Source organism: Ammospiza caudacuta, chromosome 3 (genome assembly GCF_027887145.1).
Source record: "Ammospiza caudacuta isolate bAmmCau1 chromosome 3, bAmmCau1.pri, whole genome shotgun sequence".
Lineage (NCBI taxonomy): Eukaryota > Metazoa > Chordata > Aves > Passeriformes > Passerellidae > Ammospiza > Ammospiza caudacuta.
The window spans coordinates 22,379,184-22,401,654 of NC_080595.1; the positions used below are offsets into that span (position 1 = coordinate 22,379,184).

General features: G+C 42.2%; 1 protein-coding gene across 1 annotated transcript; it reads right to left on the reverse strand.

The window, feature by feature from the left end:
- Positions 1 to 10,779: 10,779 nt before the first annotated feature.
- LOC131555313 (mitochondrial amidoxime reducing component 2-like) lies at positions 10,780 to 20,548 on the reverse strand. Its single transcript, XM_058801240.1, has 7 exons — positions 20,301 to 20,548; positions 19,997 to 20,170; positions 19,098 to 19,260; positions 17,549 to 17,689; positions 16,824 to 16,885; positions 16,664 to 16,735; positions 10,780 to 16,152 (listed from the first exon to the last, which is right to left on the reverse strand). Exons 1-7 carry the CDS (start codon positions 20,546 to 20,548, stop codon positions 16,023 to 16,025), a joined length of 990 nt encoding a protein of 329 aa, XP_058657223.1. The 3' UTR covers positions 10,780 to 16,022.
- Positions 20,549 to 22,471: the final 1,923 nt, after the last annotated feature.

Consider the following 22,471-nt stretch of genomic DNA (forward strand, 5'->3'; position numbering starts at 1 on the left):
TCCAGAGTAAATGCAAAAAATGTGTGCATCTTTTAGGAGAAACATCACCCTTTACATTGGCCTGCATCTACTTCTAGAATCAAGGGCAGTAAAAATGACAGTTTTAACAGTGTAACTTATGGCTGGACTCGGTCTTAAATACCTTTTTCAAGATAAATGATCCCATGATTCTTTAAAAAGCCTGTAATATTTCTGGGGTTTGTAGAAATAATTCAGATTTTGGCAAGAAGAGAGTCCATCAGGATTTAAGAGGTGGTGTGGCACTGCTGTGAGATCCACTTGCAGAAGAAAGAAGGGTGTCACTTTTCATACATTTTTTTAGCATTTCTAGAGATTTTACCTACCCATCCCATGCATTTTTCTTAAACCCACTGTCCCTCCTCCATCATTTATAAGAACAGCTGAGTAAAACTGGCGCTTACAGGAAGAACAGCTGGGATAGCTGGAGTGCCTTGCCAACCAGAGAAAGCTTGGAGGAGACCCAAGAGTCCTGATTTTACTTCTTCCCCTGATCATGCCTAATGATGCTGACACTTCAGATAGATAATTACCAAGCACAGTTCCATCTTCCAGCTTTATGAGGAAAGCAAGTATCAGTCCACCCATGTCAGAGATAAAATACAGAAGGCTCAGGAAAGTTGAGCAGGGTCACGTTAGGCAGAGCTAGGAACAGAATCCCTGTCTAAACAAAAGTCTCATACATTTCACCCCACCACTCTCCTCTAAATGACTATGCCAGTCCTGTGAGCTATAGGTGCCTGCACCTAAAATACTCCCTGTCTACTTTCACTAACAGATAAATGAAGAGATAACCATTACCAAAACATAGAGCAAATGAGAGAATTGGCTTTTCTGCATTAGACAATGCAAAGAGGAAATTCAGGAGAATTTAGGGAAATCCTAGTTCCCATCATGCAGCTACAGTAAGAAAAGAGATAGATACAATGTGCACTACCACTCTTCCAATACAACTGTCGGTTTTCTGTGCTGTTTAGGCTGTTTAGGTGGCCTGGAAAGGCCCAGGGATGGCCTTGAAGAGCCGACGCTTCAAAGGACGAGGAGTGACTTCTGATCTTTTCTCGGTCTCGGTGTTTATTAATTGTTTATCTAAAAGATTTTCTTTCAGCCCAACAGAGGTCTGCACAGCAAGCCAGCCATGAGCACACTGCAAGCCCCCGGGGCGGTCACTTATCTTTATACCCGAAGTTACGTGTACAATATTTATAATTTTTCCCCAATACCTTCTACCCTTATTAACCGGTGCACTTCTAGTAATAACCAATCCCAAAGTGCCACCATCACCATAGAAGATGGAGGCCAAGAAGAAGAAGAAGAAGAACAGGACACGCCCCAATTCCTCCATCTTACTTCTTTAGACCCCCCTGTACCGAAATCCTAAACCCTGTGTTTTACACTCTAACTAACTTATCCCTTCACCATTCACCCAGTGAATTCCTCCCAGTCCTCATACAGGTCTCGTCTCCTGTGTAGGATCAAAGCCCTGCCACCAGACACTTCTGGCAGCATTCCAGGACTCCCGAGCCCCCCAAGGGTGGTCTCGGCCTCTCTGCACCTCCACCCTGAGGTGCTGAGATCCCACATACAACTATCTCTATTATCACAGACCTTTCAAGATACTTAACTATCTAATACAAAAACCTGCATAGAAGGAATCTGGTAATTGTTGCCTTTGATAGCCATACCTTTAATCATCTTTTCTTTTAAGTGTGTTACTCTTGTCTCAGAATTGTTTTGCTTTGTCTGGATTTTTTTTTGTGGCTGCACACATGAATTGGAGGATGGAGTTATACAGGACACATACAATATAAAGACCAGGAGCTGACTGAAATGAAAGTCCATAACCTTAAATCATGCATAACTAGACACCATTAAAAAAAATCTCATTTAAACAAACTTTTCAGCATTTCAGTTGGTTGGAGCTCTTATACATGAAATACATTGTAAATACAAACACTTATTAGAAACACTATTCATTTGCACAAGGTCTGAGCTGCTTATTCAGATCAAAGAATGAAGCTGTCATTACAAAGTCTAAAAAGTATAAAAAGTGAGACTATGAAAAATGAGAATCTGAATATCTGAGTTACAGTCCTGTTTTCAAATAGTATACCATTTTATGAAGTTCTTTGGAAAACTGATGCCATATATTAATTAATTTTCAATGGTAAAAATGACAGGACAATATTATTTCTATACAATTCTAATAGGTTAAGAAAGCAAATAATGAGTGTTATTAGGAAAGAGAGCCAGGGCAAGAAACCACCTCATGAACACTGCTGAGTAAACACAAAGTAAATTCACAAGGACAGAGTAACAAAGGGAAAGCAGACAGGTGGTGAGGAAAGCAAATGAATGAAGACTATCCCAATACAGATAATGGTGCTCATGGCTAGGTGATTTGCAACAGCTGTTTTACAGCATTCCTTCTGCTTGATAAAAGTTTTTCAGGTCACTGTCCAAGCTATAATTGCACAGAGAAGAAAGCAAAACCATCCCATCCCTCTCATCTAATCTAACAGCGTTCTAGTTACATTGGTCTATTAAAGAAAGTACAGTAAACAAAAACTGCCTTCCCTGTCACATTCCTTCTGTTTCCTTACTCTGCCAACCAGATAAAACATATGGTCTAAAATATAATTGACAATAATTTCAGGACTGATGCTCTATTAGACAGAGTAAGCATACATTGTAAGAAAACCTGAGGATCAAACATTAATATATCACTTGGTGGCATGAGAGGAAAGAATAAATAAAGTTTGGCCAGTCACAGAACCTCTGCATGAGTAATATTTTTCCAGAGGTCAACATGATGCAAAACACAGCTCAGAAAGGGTATGGGAGTGAGTGAGAGAGAAAGAAGCTTTCTTAAGATTCCAGCCAAAAGAATTGCATTTTCCAGTATTACCAAATCACCTAAACAGCAAGGGGAGCAAAGTTCCCTGAAACATTCAGCCAGGGGTGATCTGAGCTCCAGTAATAGCAACAGAGCCCTGACAGGTGAGCAACAGAAACTCTATTCAAATGTGGGTTTAAACAGTATTTATACTTTATCTATGATTTAAGATCCTAACTTTTGTATTTATTTAAAAAGCAGCAGCATTCTCAAACAGCTGACAGTAAGAGTAAAATACAGCTTTACTTCTTAAACATCTGGAAAAGCATAGGAGTTGGAGAACAGTTTGCTGACAACTGTAGAGCTAGCACAGATTTAGGACACTGTGCTGCCAAATGCAAAGCTCCTTCAGGCATGAGTGAAGGATCCTCAGCTGGATCTGTCCTTCGGGATGCAACGGATGTCAGTCTTTCAAATTAATGATTCCCTTCCCTGGAAACCTACAGTTTGTTGTGACTATGGGAGCCTAAAGTTCATGCACAGTCCTAAGACAGACTAGAGGTCATGATGAATTCTTTTATCTGGAAGAAGCTTATGAGTTTTTTTAGATGATCAAAAGTAGAAAGTTGGGTTCAGTTGCATTGAGGCCCTTTATAGACAGAATTCTCAATCTTACAGCCATCTTAGTGAGTAGGTACATGGCAGCAGACTATAATCAGGACTTCTTGGATGCAGACTTCAGCTGGAACAGGTCTCACAGCACAAGTGCTGTTTCCAGTGCTGCATTTTTCTATATAAATAACATAAATAACATAGTAACACAAACAGGGATGCTCCTGTGTGGTAAATTTATCAGGCTCATCAGCTCAGACAAAAAAAAAAAAAAAAGGAAGGAAAAGAAGGAAAAGACGAAGATCATCTGTAGCACACTGAGATCTCAAGTCAAATCCTACTCACCTTACTCAGGAGAAATGATTTTTCAGTTTCAGCTCTAGGCTTTGGAGATGCTGGATATATGGATTTTTAGGGCTTACAAATCCTTAACTTTCACAGTTTAAAGGAGATAAATTTTAAAAAGGCCAGTGATTAAGGCTATGTGTATTCAAACAAGAGCTACTGAAATGTGGAACATGTCAGTAATCAAAAAAAGGACAAAATAAGCCACCCTAAAAGCACTTTTCAGTGGAAATTGGGGGTAAAAATACACCATATTGCACTGTGAGCTTTGACAAGTATAAATAATAACTGAAGAGAAGCCACACAGGTTTGTTGTCCTCACTGGACATGTGAGGCCAATTCAGCTTGTCAATGTGCCCACATATTGCATACAATCTAGATTTTATTTACTTTTTTTGTTGTTGCTTTTCCCAGAAGGTGCAGGGAGAATTCAAAAACAATCTAAATTTCTTTAGCCTACCTATTTTTTCTATCCAAAGTTATCTACTGCACAACAGGCAGGAATTAACATTTGTTGTAAATGATTTAAAATACCATATCTATTATGCAAGTGCCTGAACCCAGGCTAAAATGATCAGAACACTTTTCTGTACTTACACTTCTAGAAAGAATTTACAAAGTAAAGTAGCAATACAAAAAAAACAAAAAACCAAAAAACAACAACAACAACAAAAAAAAAAACCCAAAACCCATACCCAAAAAAACCTCAACCAACCAAAAATCCACCACCAAAACACAACAAGGGGGTGGAAAAGACTGAGATTAACCATTCAATTTAAATCTCTCCTCTAAGGCAGAAATCACTACTCTATTACACAAGGTTTGTCCAACTTGTTCCTAAAAATCTTCATCAGCAAAGCCTCTCCTGATGTCTGTACAGCCTTGTCCACCTTCTCTTTCTCTTGAGAAGGAGAGTCAGGGGTGACCTCATTGCTCTCTACAACTTCCTGAAAGGAGGTTGTAGCCAAGTGGGGGCTGGTCTCTTCTCCCAGGTAACAAGTGACAAGACACGAGGAAATGGCCTCAAGCTGTGCCAGGGGAGGTTCAGTTTGGACATTAGGAAGGACTTCTTCACAGAAAGGGTTGTTAAACACTGGAATGAATTATCCAGGGAAGTGGTGGAGTCACTGTCCCTGGAGACATTCAAGAAATAACTGGATGTGGCGCTTGATACCATAGTCTACTTGACAAGGTGGTGTTTGGTCACAGGTTGGACTCAATCTCAGAGATTTTTTTCAAACATTAATGATTTTATTATTCTCCCTTTATCACCCAGAAAGGTTTTCCTAATGCCTAACCTGAACAAGCCAGCTGCTCAGCTATACACAAACTGAGGGCTACCATACATTCATGACTCTTAAATCCTATCTGTTTATGAGGGCAGACTGTTTGGGCAGCAGAAAAGCTAGCGAGACAGGATGCCCTGCAGAGAAGCCATTCTGGTTTCTGTTCCAGCGGGCAACATTAAATCCTCAGTGAGCCTTTTGCCCTTCCCCTCATAGGAATGAAATGCAGTTTTGCCACCACTGCGACTGTGGATCAACACTGACTATCTGTGGTGGTAACACATGGTTATCACCAGGCTTTGCTTCAGAAAGGGAGACAACTACCCCCTGTACTGCAAGGGAAGAGGAACTAAAGGCTCTGTACCCAAAAAGCAAAGGACAAGACAAACAATCACCCCTGTAAGCACCAACCCAAGCTCCTCACAGCACAGTGGAGCAGCAAGCAGAGATAGCTCTCAAGCAGGATTCATGTGTTACCTCCATTATGGATTCAACCTGGCAAAGTCCTGCTAGCTGGTTCAAAGTTCCTTGGCCTGCACCACCACGGGCTTCCAGACCCAGCTAATGTGCAGCCTGCCTGCTGGCACACCAAAGGCTCCTGGATGCTGCCAGCTCACTGCACATGCCCTGCACAGCACACACAGACTCTGCCTGTCTCTGAGAAATGGCTGGCAGCCCTCCAGGAGCCAGCACTTTCTAACTGCAAAATGCTGCCAGGGTCTGACTGTCATCAAAGCATTTTACCTCTCATGTTTCACTCTGCTTTCTCCAAGAAAGAGAGGATGATTATCCATCTCCCTTGGGGTTTGTAAGGAACCAGGTGAATTAACATACCTGAGGTGCTGCAAGCCCTGCACCAGGTGGCCAAAGAAGTATTTTATAAGTGACTTCTGGCTCTAATTCAGAAGTGGTTTCCTGCTCCTGTTGGCTGCAGAAACAATATTCAATCATGTTTTCACAAACTTGTGAAAGAGGGTTTGGAGATTCTTGGTGCCCTCCACCACCCACAGGTGTCACCTCCTTTGCACAGAGCTGGTGCAGCAGTGTTGAGCATCAATGTGAAGCAGGTTCCTTGGGCTGAATCATAGCAGTCCAGTGCTCAGATGAGGGATATCCCCAGTGCTCTTCCAAAAGGTAGTGGAAATGTACCTCTTGTACATTTTTGTAATACATGAAGAGTGCTTTCTTCCATTTGTTCTGATCCATCAAAAGGACATTAAAATAATGTTGTTAAAAATACCTAATTTTGGCCAAAACTAAAGGGAAAATGGGGAGTGAGAGACAGCACTGTGTGGTTTGGGATGAGGGCACTGAATTGAGGAGTATCATTCCTAAACCACAATGCCACCTCAAAAGCTTCCCAGAGATTTCTTTTCTGGGACAACTTGTTTAGACCCTGTTGCAGAATTTACCAGAGCATCTTAAAGCAGAGAAGAACAGCTTGAAAGGTTTTGTTTAGCATAGTTATTCCTTCTCAGTGACTGACAGCATACACGGTGTTTTCAAGAAGCTGATGTATGTCAAACCTTCATGTCACCCTTGTGCCCCTGCCTGACATGAGCTTATTCCATGCAATTTGTGTAAGGCTCCCTGCTATTCAGCCATACCACTAGCAGGGACTGGTTCCAGTCACATATGCAAATGAGACAAACAAAACAAAATTAGGCACAAAATTTCACTTGGGACAGGTCTGAAGAGAGAATCTTGGTCAGTTACTTATTTCTTGGCACTGATGAGTGCCAAGACTTCTAATTTCTTTATGGGGTGAAGACTGAACGCAGAACTTCTAAAACCAATGGGATTAGACATAAATAAATTCACTCTAACCAAATCAGCCTGGGGCATCCTATATCCCAAATTTATTTTGCATCTTTCTTTATTTCTCAGTATATCATCTTCAAAAGGTAGATATTTGGCATGCAGGTGATGCATTAATCCAAAGTTTCTGTGACAGTACAGGCACAACTAACTGGAAAACCCCACGTCCCAGTACAGTGCAAAAGACAGCGACAGATTTACTGGAGCTTCAAAACCAAAATAAGTAACATTATTTTCCAGAGAAGGCCAGCAGCCAGCCCTCAACAGAAGGGTCACAGCAAAAGCTAAAGCAGGCTGCAGCTGGTCATTGGCACACACAAAGCTGCTCTCCAGTTCCACTGGGTACGCCACGTGGCACCATCCAGCATGTGGAGGCCTCTTTTACCAGGGTGTAGAGATGTGCACACATTGGAGCAGTGGGAGGCTGCTGGGTCAGCTTGTCACCTCTGTGCACAGTATCCCCCCAAGTGCCATTGGGACACCTCCAAGGTGCACAGCCCTTTGATACAGTACAGCCCACCAGGCACCAGGGGTTGGCATTTTCAAGAAGGGACCCCATTTATGACCATACACTCTCCAAAAACCTGCCTGACATACTGGGGTAAAACAGAACTCCAGGAGGAACCGTGAGGTTTCTATGCTCCCAGTAGAACTTGCCCTTATCTAGTAGGAACCCATTTTTCACTGGGCTTTGGCAAACAAAAAGCCCAAACTATTTTCCATTTTAATGGAATTATGATAGTTGTTCTCCCTTTCCTTTCCCTGACCTCACCACACATTAAGGTGAGCAGAGTCCCAGTGAAAACCCAACATCCCCTTCCCATCTGGCTGCACTACACCCTGAATGGCCACATGGTCAATTGGACTAAGAGTCACTGAAAGGTCTAGGAAAGATGTTCAACTTGCAGAAAAGGAGACTGAGCACTCAAAGGCACTAAGAGATGCACAAAGGCACTAAGACATGTATGACACTGAGGGATTAAAAGTGGAGCAGGAAGCACTGAGGCTGAACACTTAGAAGAAACTTCCTTTAAGGTGCCTTACACCAGGTCATTAACCAGTCATTAAACACAGATGAGGAAAGGAGTAAGAAAACTAAGCCAAGAAAAATAATGGAAAGAAAAAAGACAAAAAAAAAAAAAAAAAACACAAAACCAAAACCCCAACAACAAATCAATCAACTTTTAAATCTTCAAAAGCCAATTATCACACCTTCATCTAGAGCTGGGACACTGTGTACCTTCCTGCTTTATTTCACTGATGCCAGGAGACTTTTAGTCCAGAGGATGTACCAAAAGTAATGCCTCCATTTTTATAGTGGAAACCTGCCAGGAAAGAAAACAGAAAAATCCATGCAAGCATCTATAATAGGTTGTGGTGAGTATGAAACAAGAATAGCAAGTCAGGGAACCTTCATATTTTGCAGGAATGGAACTTCCATTCCCTTCCACAAGTTAAACATGCTATCCCAAAAAGATTTTCTCATGGGAAAAAGTAAGCAATCAGGAATGGAAACAAACTGGTTAGAATTGATTATGTTGCTAACTCTGAGATGACTTCAGACATTCGTTTGGGGCAACCTTGGGGAATGTGACAAAACAAAGTATTTGAGTATAAATGAAAACCAACCATTTTGAAACCACGGTTGATTTCTTAGACATTCAACAATAAATAAATATGCATGCATATATACACATAGATACATACTCCACAAACTGCTGACTACTTCATGGGTTTAAGATGGAAAGAAAAACATCCATATTGAATTACCCAATAAAAAAAGAGAGAGAGGACAGAAGGAATTGGATTGCTTTTTTCAAAACCACATTTGGGTTGCATGTTTTTTTTTGTGGTGAATTTCAAGATTTTGCAGTTTTTGGGAGAACATGCAGTCTGAACATTGACTTTCCACAAATAAACATAAACCCTAAATAAAGCCAAAAACATTATATGAAGTCTATTTTAAATAATGGACAATCAAATTTTATTTTTTAAAAGGGCTAAATGAAGTTGGTAAAAGTGTGGTTGCTTTCAGACTCACCTGCAGGCATATATCCACCAAATTTACAAATTTTAAATGGTCTTTAAATCCAGCTCCAAATCCACTTTGACAGCTCCACCTAGATGAACAGATAAAATACACTGGCCTCCCCTTTAATTAACAGAGGATATGTTAAATAGGATCTGTGGGAGGCCCCTTCAGAACAGGCATGCAAGGCACACGTACTCTATCCAAACATACTCCATTTAAAAGGGCAAACAATCCCAGGGGGATGGGGGAGGGCAGGAACTATCTGTGATACTGACTAATAGCTTTAAATATAGTTTATTTTCTTCAAATGTAGCTGGTACCAAATGTCTTTCTGTACATAGAAAGTTCAGTGGGGTAGGAACAGCTATTTTAGGGTTGATGGAAGGTCAGCAGAACACAAGACAAGCATTGGTGTTCCAAGGCTCTTGTAAGGATGCTAAACCTGACAGGGCTTTTTAGGAAAATGCATTTTTACTAAAGAGATGCTGGCAGAGGACTTCATAATGACTATATGCATTAAATGAAGAACTCCCTTTTTGATCAGAAGTCAGATGTGACTTCTCCACTGGTTGAAGCTGTGTTATCAGGAATCTTTTTCATAAAAAACAGCAGAAAAAAGATAGAATTTTTACTTTCAGGGTTTGGAGGTTCTTTATGGGGGGAGGGAGTATTTTTGTGTTTGTTTTAAATTAAATTAATATTTTAACATAACTGTGCAAATAAGGTGAAAATTTTCTTTTGAAAAGAAGATTAAAAAAAAAAGCCTTAAATGCAGTGACTTTTGTGGTCAGGCAAAGTTAACTAAGGCTTCAGACACACCCTAAACTCCATAGGTGCAGGAGCTAATCTCTTCTGCTCCCCATGCAAGGAGACTACCTAGCCATGCTGTCCATAGCTCCAGCTTCTCTACAGCTGGTAAGTACAATACTTACTGTGAAGGTGGTGAGGCACTGGCACAGGATGCTCAGAGCTGTGGATGTCCCATGCTGGGAAGTGTTCAAGACCAGGCTGGATGTGGATTTGAGTAACCTGGTCTAGTGGAAGGTGTCCCTGCCCATGGAAGGGGGTTGGAACTAGATCATCTTTTAAGTCCCCTCTAACCCAAATCATTCTGTGTTTTGTACAGATTTAAAAAAGGGAAAAGCACACTATTTTTTTTTAATTTTAGCAGCTTTCCATTGTCTGCTGCACTGCCTGACTTCCCTCAGCTCCAGCTGCATGTTCAAACTAAAGAAATCAGATAGATTTTGCTCTTGGGAATCTTAAAATAAGTATGTATGTCACTTACCCCTTCATGGCTGCACATCACTGATGCCAGCACTCCTGTCACTACTTTCCAAGAGAGATTCCACAAGACCAACCTGAGCCCAGGTGATAAACTCAGCCAGGTTATCAGCAGTGCAACAGAACTCCCAGCAAGCTGTTTAAATTTTATCTGCTCTCAGCATCCTCCCAGGTGCTGATAAGGCCCAGCAGCTACCTGGAGCACAGTTGCTCCCAGAACAGGTCCTCTAAGAGCGCACAGCCAACAGTGCCACTCTGCTTAAGACGAAGAGTCTCTCTGATGGAGACCCCAGCTGACCACTTGGACAGGTGTTGCAGTAGCACAGCTCAGCACAGTTTCTTCAACTAGAGAGCAGCAATACACTGGGTTGTCTGCAAGCACGGTGCAGCTCAGACCTTCTGCTCCTTCAGATCCAGTGCCCAAGAGCTCCTCTTATTTTAATCGGCTTTTGAAGGACTCCCGTGTGCCTTTCCATGTCAAGTAAACTCAACCTTTCCTTAAAACCACTTTCAGAGCTGAGAAGATACTTTCAGAATTCCATAAAAAATATAGATTTATTTTTGCAGACTTTTTGCAACTAAGTTTAGAGTGATGGATCCAATTGTCTTGCTGGTTGTCTTCAAGGATTAATTACACAGTAACCTGCACCCCCTAATTAGGATGTTTGTGACTCACATTTCTGAGCACAGGAACATGAATTGGGAGATTTAATTCTGCTAAAAGTTACACAGCCCAGGATGTGGAAAACTATCATTGGACGGCTGTATTAAATAGAAATAAAGGACAACTGCAGGAAATTAAACTTCATGTTACCTGTTCCTTGAGGTAACAACAAAGACAATATTCTGCTTTATGTTAAATAAATTCAAGAAATGGAGAGTGAATAGGGACCACCAAACTGCACAACTGTAAACACAGTGCAACGGAGCTTTCAGGGAGTGACGTCTCTACGTTTGAAAGAATCCAGGACATTGCTGGTACTCTTTATCTCTACCACAATATTCTTGCAGTCCAACTATCACTGCGACTGTTGATCTTTTACCAAAAATAGCAAGTTTTCAAAGGAATCAGGAAGTTGACCCAGTGGCCCATGCTATGTGAAGAAATCAAGCAAGTATTTTCCAAGTCTAAACTTAATGTCTATTTCTTTGCTTTCTGCAGACAGAGAAGACTGCATTCTTACCCATCTGTTTTAATTTTTTTTAGTTTTACATGTCTATGTGTGAAATCTTGAAAAAATTGACAGATTTAGCTGCCACTTTTAACTTATACCAAAGGGATTTAGGTAGGTCTGCTAAAAATAACTGTCCATGACTTACTATAAGTAATTGTGGCTGCTATTACTGAGGAATTGTCATCCTACATAATCTCTTGAAGACAAGCCTCAATTAACAGTGAATGAAGCTGGTTTTTGGAACTCAACAGTAAAGAGGCTGTGAGGGTTAGCACATCAGTGAAGTACAATAATTGTTTCACTGTGCTTATTATCTAGTGACTACAGAAAGTGAGAACACTCAGCTGTTAAACAAGCAGTGATAAGCTGTCAGAACAATTTTGTGCCCTAGAGAAGATACAATTCTCTACAATACTGCTCCTGGAGGACAGGGGAATTTCAACCAGCCTAGGTGTCTCACACATAACAATCAAAGGACAAAGGGCAAAAATGAGAGGTTCCCACCCAAACTCTTGACTGTGATGTACCACCAGCTGCTCCATGTCCTTGTTCTGCACAGGTGGAAGATAGTCTCTACCTGATGTTTAGCTCAGGCTACAATTACTTGTGGTTTGATTTTATCAGGGTCTATAAGTACCCAAAAGTGGGTATCAAGAAGGATCCAGGCTCTTCTTGGTGGTGCCAAGCAATAGGACAAGAGGCAATAGGCAGCAACTGATGCACAGAAGTTCCCCCTGAATATGAAGAACTTCTTTAGTGTGCAGGTGACCATGCACTGCAACAGATTGCCCAGTGAGGCTGTGGAGTCTCCTTCCCTGAGGATATTCATGAACCATCTGGACACAATCCTGTGCCCTGTGCTCTGGGGTGACCCGATGACTCACTGTGCTCCCTTCCAGCCTGACCCTCTCTGTGATTTCCAGAAGCCGATGTGATGAGCTGTGGCCCACTGGGGAGAATGGCATTCCTTAGGCCAGGTGATTGTTGAATACTGGGTATTGATGCTATTCCACAACCAGGGCTCATTCTCAGTCCATCTGCACACAAACACCTGGAGAACATGGAAGCACCCAGCACCTTGCCTTTGTTGACAGTCCCACCTTGAGCAGCCCCAGCCCTAACATACACCCTCTACACATCTAAGCCTTGCTTATTTCTTTTCCCCATCCAACCACTCCTGTTCTCTGGTCATGAGGAGTAAGCAGATTTCTTACAGAAAATGCCCAGTGTGTGAAACCCTTACCGAATTTACCAATTTCTTCAGATAAAATGCAAAGAATTACTAGTAACAGTGACATTCTAAGTTGAGATTGTTAACATTAACGCAATGAAGATTATGTAAAATATAATATTTCTCTTCCAGCTGAAGGCTGATACACATGTAGGCTTTATGCCTGCATCACTTTTTAGAATCTTCTACCCCAAAAAAACCAGACTTTGTATGTGTAGTCCTCAGCCCTGCAGCTACCTAGCACAGGGAATTTCTGATGGATCTTAAAAGACAAAAAGGCAATTTAAGGTGCTAGGATAGACCAGAAATGAACACCCTGTGGCAGCCCTTTTTGAAATTTTTGCCATTTGTAGAGGCAAGATTTGTAAATCTCTTGTCTTCTTACAGAGCAGCAGAGTGATGCCTTTGGAAGGCTGTTTTTCTCCTCAGAAAGCAGAAGCAGATCTTTCTCAGGTTTTCTTGGATAAAAATGTACCCACCACAGATCTTAAGCAACCTAGAAATTTCTGCTTTTAACAACTGTCATTCTTGTACATAGTCCTCTGCAAGAACTATTGGTACAATAAATGATGTAATAAAAAGTTTTTGGTATTATACTCTGAGATATGACATGGACTGACTTGAGTAAACTCTCATACTTTTAAACATTTTCCCCTATTTTAATACGTCCCTAGAAAAAAAAAAAGTCAAGTCTATAAACATCTTCTTTTTTTTCTTCCCTCCTTACCAAATATCAATTAATGCAAAACCAGCACACTTATCTAGGATCATAAGGGATGCAAAACTGAGATGATGACTATTTGTATCTAATGGTTCTGCTCTCTTACACATATCCTCTGGTTAACTGCATATATTTCTGAATTCAGAGGTAGGATTAAAAAAGACAATTGTCAGTAATAACTATGAGATCCTGCTAACAATAGTCAAAATTAAATGCTGAAGCAGAAAACAAAAAATATTCACAAACAAATGTTACTCCTTAAGAAAGCTGAATTCATTAGAAGTTTATACTTTTGTTTTCTTCTTCTAGAGTTAAAAAATTAACAATTGTTTAAGTACACAATTAAAAAAACAGTGGCTCATAATTGACACATTTTCAGTCAATTTTCTAAATTACTTAAAGAAAATCAAACACAATTCCTACAGTTACAGCAAATCAACAGTCATACGAGGATATTTACAGTGCAATGTTCTAGCTCATGCTCTCAGCCTTACAAAATGGCCATACAATTGATTTGAGTGTCACCCCCCCACGCAGACCAGTTTTAGGATTCCAGCCATTTTCTGCTAAGAGGCTTAACAGGAGTAAATCAGGAGTTTAGATCTATGGCCTCTCCCAAACAGGGATGCAGATGGCAGTTTTTTCTTCCAAAGACAGTCCCATTTCCAAATCAGCCCAATCAACAGCAGCCTAATGAGGGGCAATGGGATCTACACCATGATTTGTGTTATGTAAAAGATGTGCCACTAGAACAGCAGTGGAAAAAATATGTTTGGCCAGAAGCAAAAAAATCAGCTCTTTTTCCTTCTGCTTCTGTGACTTAATGAAGAGACACACTCTTAACTAATTGCTTTGGCAGGCCAGCATGCTGCCTGTGCTTAATGATACCATTAGGAATTCCACAAGCTTTCAGCTTCTAACACTAAGAACTTCCAACATGTGCTTTTTAAGAGTGAACCTCGGAATTCTTTTCCTTTTAAAAGATTTTTCTTTCACTCCTTCCCACTGGCTGCTGCATCAGGCATAACAATACACAAATATGCAACATGCACTTTAAACTGGGCACTTGTCTGTCCCAGGAAAACTTAATACTTACAGAGCAGCCCTGCCAACAAAATGGCATTCAGAACAACTCTGAGTTCACAAATAGAAAACTACATCCTCAACATGACTGCTTCAGCCTTACCACATACATCCAACCTGCACTTTCTCAAAGCTCAATGGCTCTTCATTTTACAGGTCTGAGTTGTGAACATGCACTGAAATTCCCTTTTCATACTTACAACAGAAAATTAAGAATCTAAACATCAGATAGGATCATATTAGTCCTTCTTCACAATTACTTTGCTTCTTCTTTTAGGCTAGGGTAACACTTTTCAAATTTAGTAATCCATAAACAAGAAACAAGCAGACAAGCATTTGAAAGATGGCTGGCTTTTGGCCTGGAGGCTACTTTAAAAAAAAATCATGTAACATTTAAAGAATGTCACAATTTAAAGATAACATTGATGTAATTCAACTAGTTTTCTCCCTTATTTGTTTTATGCAGCAGAAAATATAATTGTCAGCTTCCTACAAACAGCTGACATTTTGGTTATATTGGAGCTGGACTGGGGGACAACCAGAGATTTAAATGCAGAACCAGTAAGGATGTTAACATGCTCAAACTGCAGCTTCCCAAACATCTGCTTAGCAGCCTAACTGTCTACATAAAGGGATTCACTGAGCCAGAGAGGAGCTGTGCATGAGCCCTACAGTATTGGCCTGGACAGCAGCTTGAACAGGGCAGGCTCAACATCAGATCATTCCCTTAGGCTTTTCTTCCCCTCCAATGCCCATGAAGTCTCTGACATAGTGAACATCCAGTTCTTTTAATCAAACTGGAAATTCTACTGTTATGTTAGCAAATGCATCACTACTCTACAGCCTCAGTGTTACTGTATTGCTCACAGCATAAAAAATTGACAATTCAAACTGTCAAGCCGAGGTCACAAACTAAACAAGCCCACAGCCTTACACATCATTACCTGGCACCTCCACCTCTACACCTGACTATTTAGTCAGTTCACAATCTTTCTGATATTGCTCCAATCTCAAGAGACAGCAGCAATCTTCAGGAAACAACTGCAAGGAAAGAAACACTGCTAAAAACTACCTCTGGACATAGGGCGAGATGATTAGGACCAAATGAGGGAAGCAGAGCCCTGTCATCTGCACTTCATGATCACTTGTAAAGGCAGCTCTGTCTGTAAAGACAAATACAGTTTGTGCTTGGCATGACTGTTTTTGTGGTTCTTTATAGGCACTAAATGTATCTAACATGTGATGCAAACTCTTGCACACAAATTTGGATTCCAATATTATGGTTGACACAAAATTTTAGGAGGTGTGATATGCAGTAGTGCTGTGAAGTCTGTTATGGATCAGTTTCTTCTACCACAGCCTCCAGGAAAACTAAAGATCTAAAGATGTGGTTACTACAGGTATGCCAGAAGATTATGTGATCTGAAATGACTGGCACTTCACAGTGTCAAAGAACCTCCTGCACCTTAAAAAGCACAAAAAATATTGCAAGGAAGAAGAAAAAGTTATGCTGGCCACTGTGTACATGGAAAAAAAATCTGCATATCAAAGTGAAAAAGCATCTTCTGATCAAAGACTCCTTCATTCCCAGACCATCTTGTACACAGGGTCTCCAATTTGAATTGTTCCAGTTTTGTCAACAGCAAAGTATTTCCCAAAGAGAGGGCTGGTTTTGTAAATGTGTTTCTCAGATGGGTCACATAAGCGGTAACTGCAAAGAGAAAGCCCTTCTTTAGAATAAGTGCTAACAAAAACTGCACATCAAAATATCCGTGATGAAAGAGAGGATATGCAAATAATGATGCCTTGCCTTGCTCATCATATTAGGCTAAAAAGACCCAGGCAGGTCATACGGAGGAGAAAAAGCCTGACTGTATTCAGACCTTCATGTTTAATATATACAAAAATATTTTTATAAAGAAAAGTCAAAGAAGCAAAGTTAGATCTTTAGATACCTTAAATACCTGCTACCCCAAGCTTTCACTGTAGCAGATATAACAGAGATAGGGAATATGGAGTTTGCAAGAAAGAAGGGAACATCCTGAATTTTCTTACCACACAGAATTGCAAGAAGTAGACTGGAAGCCAATATACAGACCTTCACACTGCATTATTATGTCCCACACACACTTCAAACCACCTTTAAAACACTAGTCTCACATTTGTCAGGGTCTAGCCTAAATCCTCTCCCACAGTCTAAGAAACAGTGGTATTTTTATAACCTTTTCAATGTTTCCAAGGGCTCCTTCCTGTCAATGACTCCAGTGTCTGGATTAACAGTTGTTAAAATACACCTGCAATGACAAACAGTGCCAAATCAGTCAGGGTTTCTTATCATAAACCTCTTTTTTCCTATGTAAAATAAAAGTCTCCAATGTTTACCTGCCACAACACACGGTCCCTTTCATTTCCACATCACCAATAAGAATATCCTCCCAGGTGTCCTGAGGGAAGTAAACATTAGGCACATATTAGACACAAGCACATGCAATTACTTTTCCAGAAATGGCATAGTCATTCACAAAAAGGTGCACCATTCCAGATGACACCTTTACTAGCACCTTCAAAATATGCATAGTTACACTACAGTACTATAAAGAAAACCCTACTGTCATTGCATCTATCCAATTCAGGACACACTAATGATTCTATCCGAAAAGGGAGACACACAAGTAATGAATCCTGTTCTCCAACATACGGTTGTCTGAAGCACCGAGCCTAAAGCAATTTGTTCTTGCTGTTCTTGCTGTATGGGTGATAATCTGGTCTGTGGCCTCTGGTAAATCTACAGTTTTGCAGAAAGGAAATTTTTAGGGGAAGTAAGTTTTTGCTCGTCATCTACACAAGCTTTCTATTGCAAATCCTCCTGGGAGATAAAAATCTATTCCGGCTTTAGGAACTTTTTCATTTTGAGAAATAATCATTCATAGATCTGTGACCTCCAAAATGTTTCACATGCACTGATGTGAGCTGAAGCTTTATCTCTCTGGAACTCAGTTGTAAAAATCACATATGAGCTTTCCTCACCCTTGTTGGCACACAAAGCAACTGAGTTACAAAGAAACAAAAGCAAGCCTTCAAAAAGACATTTAAGACAGTTATTTTACCTCCTCAAAAGCACTGCAGTCTGTTACAAAAATATTTGGCCTGAAGTTCTGTATCTTAGCTTTCTTTTCCAGCCTGGTATTTAGATCATCCATTGAAGCTTCAGAGATGATCAAGACTGGACTGCAGTCAGGATACGCGACCTACAGAAACAAACACCACCAAATCCTAAGGTTGCTGTAAGAGTATGGGAGGAAAGTCAGTGCACAGCAAAAGACAGATACTGGAACCAGTGGCCTTTTAGGCTGCTCTGTTCAAGTTTTGATTTTCCTGAAAGTAGGTTAACAAGGAAAACAACAGGCTCTTCCCTATTTCAGTCACCATGGCAATTTTTGTGTGCTCAAACTGCCTTATCACAACACCAGAGGGAGTTCTACATCCAGAACAGCCCATACTCAATTACAGCTGTCCATTAATCAGTCTAGGATGCCTGGGCAGTGGGAGGGCCATATAAGCAAATAAGGTAAATGAACAGTATTTAAAAACCTCTAAACCTCCAAGAAGTGGAGTTCCACAGAGGTGGGAGCATTAAAAAAAAAGACATTTTGGTAACAATTTTAGTATATAACTCTCCTGCCTTTCTCTTACATTAGTCTTGCTCCATTTTTGTAAGTGCCTTTCAACCACAAGATGATGAGCATTGAAATACCTATCCAAAAATTCTGCCTTTTCTTTCTTGCTATGGTTACGGAACATCAGCCCTCCTAATCTGACGTCCCTATTGCTGAAACATTGTGTCTGTAGTGGTCTCAGTGCCCTTACATAACAAATGCATATCTACAGAGGTCTATAATTGAATATACCTTCTTCTCTTTGAGCAGCAACAAGCATGCCCTACAAATAATAACATCGCTAAAGCAAGGTACTCACAATTTTAATTTGTTTAAAAACCTTACATTTGATACAATTCAAAGTATCTTCACCTGAGAGAATTGTCAAGAAAAAAAGAAGGGCAGCAGTGGCTAAAATGATATAAGGATGTCTGAGCACAGCATCTCCTTTCCATACCTTTCCATGACATTTCTTTAATAACATACCTTCAAGCCTCTTCCACAGAAAGAGGCAAAACCTCTGAAACTTCCTTTTAATTTTAATTCCTAGGGCCACAACTGTAACCAGCCTGTTTAAACATCATTCCTTTGAACAAAATACAAAGTAACACAACTTGTATCAGTATACTCCCAGACTTAACAAGAGATAGGGAGTGTAATCTTTCTATGCAACACAGATTGCACCATCAAAACATCATTAAAGATGTAACTTTTTTCTATTCACTGAGACACAGAAGGGTATTGTATTCTGCAATGTAATAGTTCCTCTTCAAGTATCAGTTTCAGACTCTTTAGCTGTGAATGGTCAATAGTTTAAAACCAATTTGAAGTAAAAATTAAGGAAGTCACCTCTTTACTGAAAAGAATACTCACATGGTTTTATTACACAACTACACACCTTGCTAAACTGGGTTCAATCACCAAGATAAAATGGGCAGTTTCTGGTGGGTGGGTGGAAATGGTTAAAAGGACATACTTCTGAGAAAGAGTATTTATTTACCTCATCTGTGTTTCGGAAAAGAGCTATTGTGTCTTTTGACTTTCTTGGCACCATGGAGGGCTCAAAGTGCACCAGTCGACAGGGCTCGGAGTTCAGGAAGGTGGTGAGCCATTGAGCAACTTCATCACCACAGTCTCTGCCTTGGATATCCTGTCCAAACACCCTGGAGAGTCACAACACATCAGCAAGTTAGCTGGAAACATCACGGTTCAGTGAAGCTTCTTATTCAAAGGTAAAAACCATGTTTTAATAGTGGTAGCAATATAAAGAAAATGAATAATTCCCAAAGGGCAACCTCCTTGTGGCCGCGGTGTTTTGAAAGCTAAAGAACATACACATGACCAGACAATACCAGCTGGTGAAAGAGTGAGCTCTGAAACAGTGTTAATGTGCCCAGAGCTGACTGCCCCATCAGTGACAGTAACCTACCTGCTCCCCCTACTTTGAGGGAAAAGGGGCCTGCACTTGCATTTGCATGAGACTGCTGCACCAAATGATTTCTACTGAGAAATAACTGAGAGGTAACTAATTTCAGAAAATGAACGATAGTTTGAAATTATGCGATTACTTACCACAACTGATATGTACACATGTCATTAATTAAGTGTTCCTAACTGTTAAGGAAACTTTCCTTCAGGTTTTAGTGCTGTCAAACTTTAGCCAGGGATGAGTGAGACTCTTCAGCTCAGACTTCACATACAAAATAGCTCAGTATCTTAAAGGAGGTTAAAGATTTCTACTGGAAACAAAGTCCATGGGGGTCAAAAAGCCACTGCCAGTAGAATACAAACAAGTTTATGCAAGAAACATTTTCCTAGCAAAAACCTGAAAAGAAAAGCACATGCGAAAGACAGCATTGAGAGAGAGGGAAGGGGGAAAGAAAAATCCTCCTTCAGTACCTGCAGTTGCGGACGGGATTTTTCTTGGAGAGCTTTACAGGCACCCTTATCTTCTCCATGTCCCCGGCCTCCAAGACCAAGTGCCCGTCTTCACAGGTGGCAGAGATAAGGACGAGGCGCGGCTCCTGGCGAGCTGTCACCATGTGCCCGTCCTCCCTGATCACGAGCCAGAACCTGCGGGGGACGGGGCACAAAGGCGCCCAACAGCGTTAATGTCGGGCAGGTGCTCCTTCCCAGGCCCTCAGGGAAACAAACACCCGACAGCCGCGGAGCCACGCGAGGCTCCAGGCCCCGGCCGGCCTACCTGTCCCGCAGCTCCCCGCTGCGCAGCCCCATCGGCGTCACCTGCGCCCGCCGCACCGACACCCCCCGGCACGACTTCACCGGGTACACGAAGAGCCGGAGCACCGTCCCGACCCGCTGCAGGCGGCGGCGGCGGCGCGGGCCGGCCCAGCGCCAGGCCCCGAGCAGGGCGCCCAGGGCCAGCAGCGCCGCCGCCCCCCAGAGCCAGCCCTGCCGCGCCGGGCCCGCCGCGCTCCACAGGCCGCTCATGGCGACTGGGCCCCGCTGCGCGCCCGGAGCGGCCGTGGGCGGGAGCGGCACAGCCCGGCCCCCTCACACCGCCCCTCGCCGCCCCGGCCGGCCTTCGGGGCCTGCCACCCGCCCCGGCGCTGCTGCAGGCCGGGCGCAGCGCGGAGCCGCGACCTTCGGTGCGAGAAAGGGGGCGGTGCAGCGGGAAAATACACGGCTGAGCGTCCGGCTTGGCAAAGTACCGGGGAATGATGTGTCCGTCTGATGCGCGGGCTTGTAGTGAAAGCAGCGCTACAGGAAGCGTGGTCTGTGTGGGAATGCACAAGTGCGTCAAATTCGCGTTGGCTTTGTCTCGGGGAAGAGGAGAACAGGTGGATGAAGGCGTGGAGGGCAGCAAATGGGGTGTCCAGTGCTGTCCGGCCGCCTTGCGACATCTGCACGCCGCAGCTGCCTGGTACCAAACTCCTGAGAGCCCTTCCGAGAGCTTGCTGCTTGTTGGCAGGGTCTCAGGGAAGTTGCTTTGTGGGATACCCAGCTGCAAGGCAAATATGACATCAAATACGGGCTGGAGTGACAAATGGCACTGTTGCCACAGGTCTGTTCTCACAGGCAAAGCAAGAGCTTTGGGATCTGATGGCCAAACTCACAAACTGAAATTTTTATGATAAGTCTGCTGAGAGCAACGTCCCAGAATACAGAAGATGGGGAAGCTCAGTGTTGGGCATTTCTGGGGAGATCCAGACAGCCCAGCCACAATGGAAATACGCCATCAGCAGCATCCTGGTGGAGAGGGATGTTGAAGGTGAGGCTGTTATGAACCTTTTTGATAATGGGTCCGTGTGAGCAATCAAGCCAGGAGAGTTCCTCACACTGACCTCAAGAATCACTTGATCATGACCAGGATCAGAAAATGTTCCTGTGAGTGGGAATCACCACAGATTGTAAGAAGTATGTTGGGATTTGTGAAAACCTGCTGGTGGATGAAGACAATGTGATGGATGTCAGAAGCAAAGGCAGTGACAGCAGATCTCTCCCTATTGGTGTGACCCCCCAAAATCTGATTTTCCTCATGGGCAAGAAGGGAGTCCACAGAGGAGTCCTTTATTAAAAGGACCAGGATATGACTGTGGGCAGGAAATCATGACACAAATAGTGCAAAGAGACAGACAGCTGCCTGAGCACAGAGAAGGGAATTAAACCTGGTTTTGTTGCAGATGACTTTGCCTGCTTCTTTCAGATGAGGGGTGCTGGGCAGGTAGCAGTGCTGGGACACCAGCAGTCCACCTGAATAGGGGTGGTACAGAAGGGAGTAATGTGTACATTCCTCATCAGGATGCTCTGAATTACTTTTGTGGTCTCCCAGCCATTTTGGGTAGTTGCACCTTGTTATTCACATGTTTCTAATTGATGTTGGGATAAAGGTCCCTGGTCACATTAGCTTTGTGAAAAGACAAGAAGGAGGGACAAAGACAAAAAGACAAGAGAGCCTTTGCCCTGTTGTTCACCACTTTGCTGTTCAAACCATGCCCTGATTCCAGTCATGGGTTTTGGGACCTTTCTCCTTCTACAAGTACACCAAAACATTAAAGATAAACAGAACTTGTGTTTATTTTGAGTTTGCCCCCTGAACAAGCTCAGTTCTGGAAATTAAGTATTGATCAGCAGAGCCTTGTGCTGCTGTTGGATTGTGTGGGGGATGTGCAGAGAAAGCCTGCTGCCTGCTCACCTTCCATGTCACTTGAAAGCCCATCTTATGCTACTTTACTGGGACACCCTGTCTTCCACATGCCTGGGATCCCCACATTACTCCAGGTAAATCATAGGTGTTAAACTGCTTGGTCTGGTAAAACCAGACCTGCCCCACCATCTTCAAATCATTGACCCACTGAGTCAAAAATAATTACTTATGATTGCTTTTCTGACTCCTCCACAGACACAAGAGGG

Bases quoted from the DNA above. Each gene is read 5' to 3' on its own strand.
- LOC131555313 (XM_058801240.1), bottom strand. From the start codon at position 20,548: ATGAGCGGCCTGTGGAGCGCGGCGGGCCCGGCGCGGCAGGGCTGGCTC. The intron at 19,261-19,996 runs GTACTGAAGGAG...GTGACTCTCCAG, and splicing joins AATCCCGTCCGCAACTGCAG to GGTGTTTGGACAGGATATCC. The intron at 16,153-16,663 runs GTTATAAAAATA...TTCTCTTTGCAG, and splicing joins CCCTTGGAAACATTGAAAAG to TTACCGCTTATGTGACCCAT.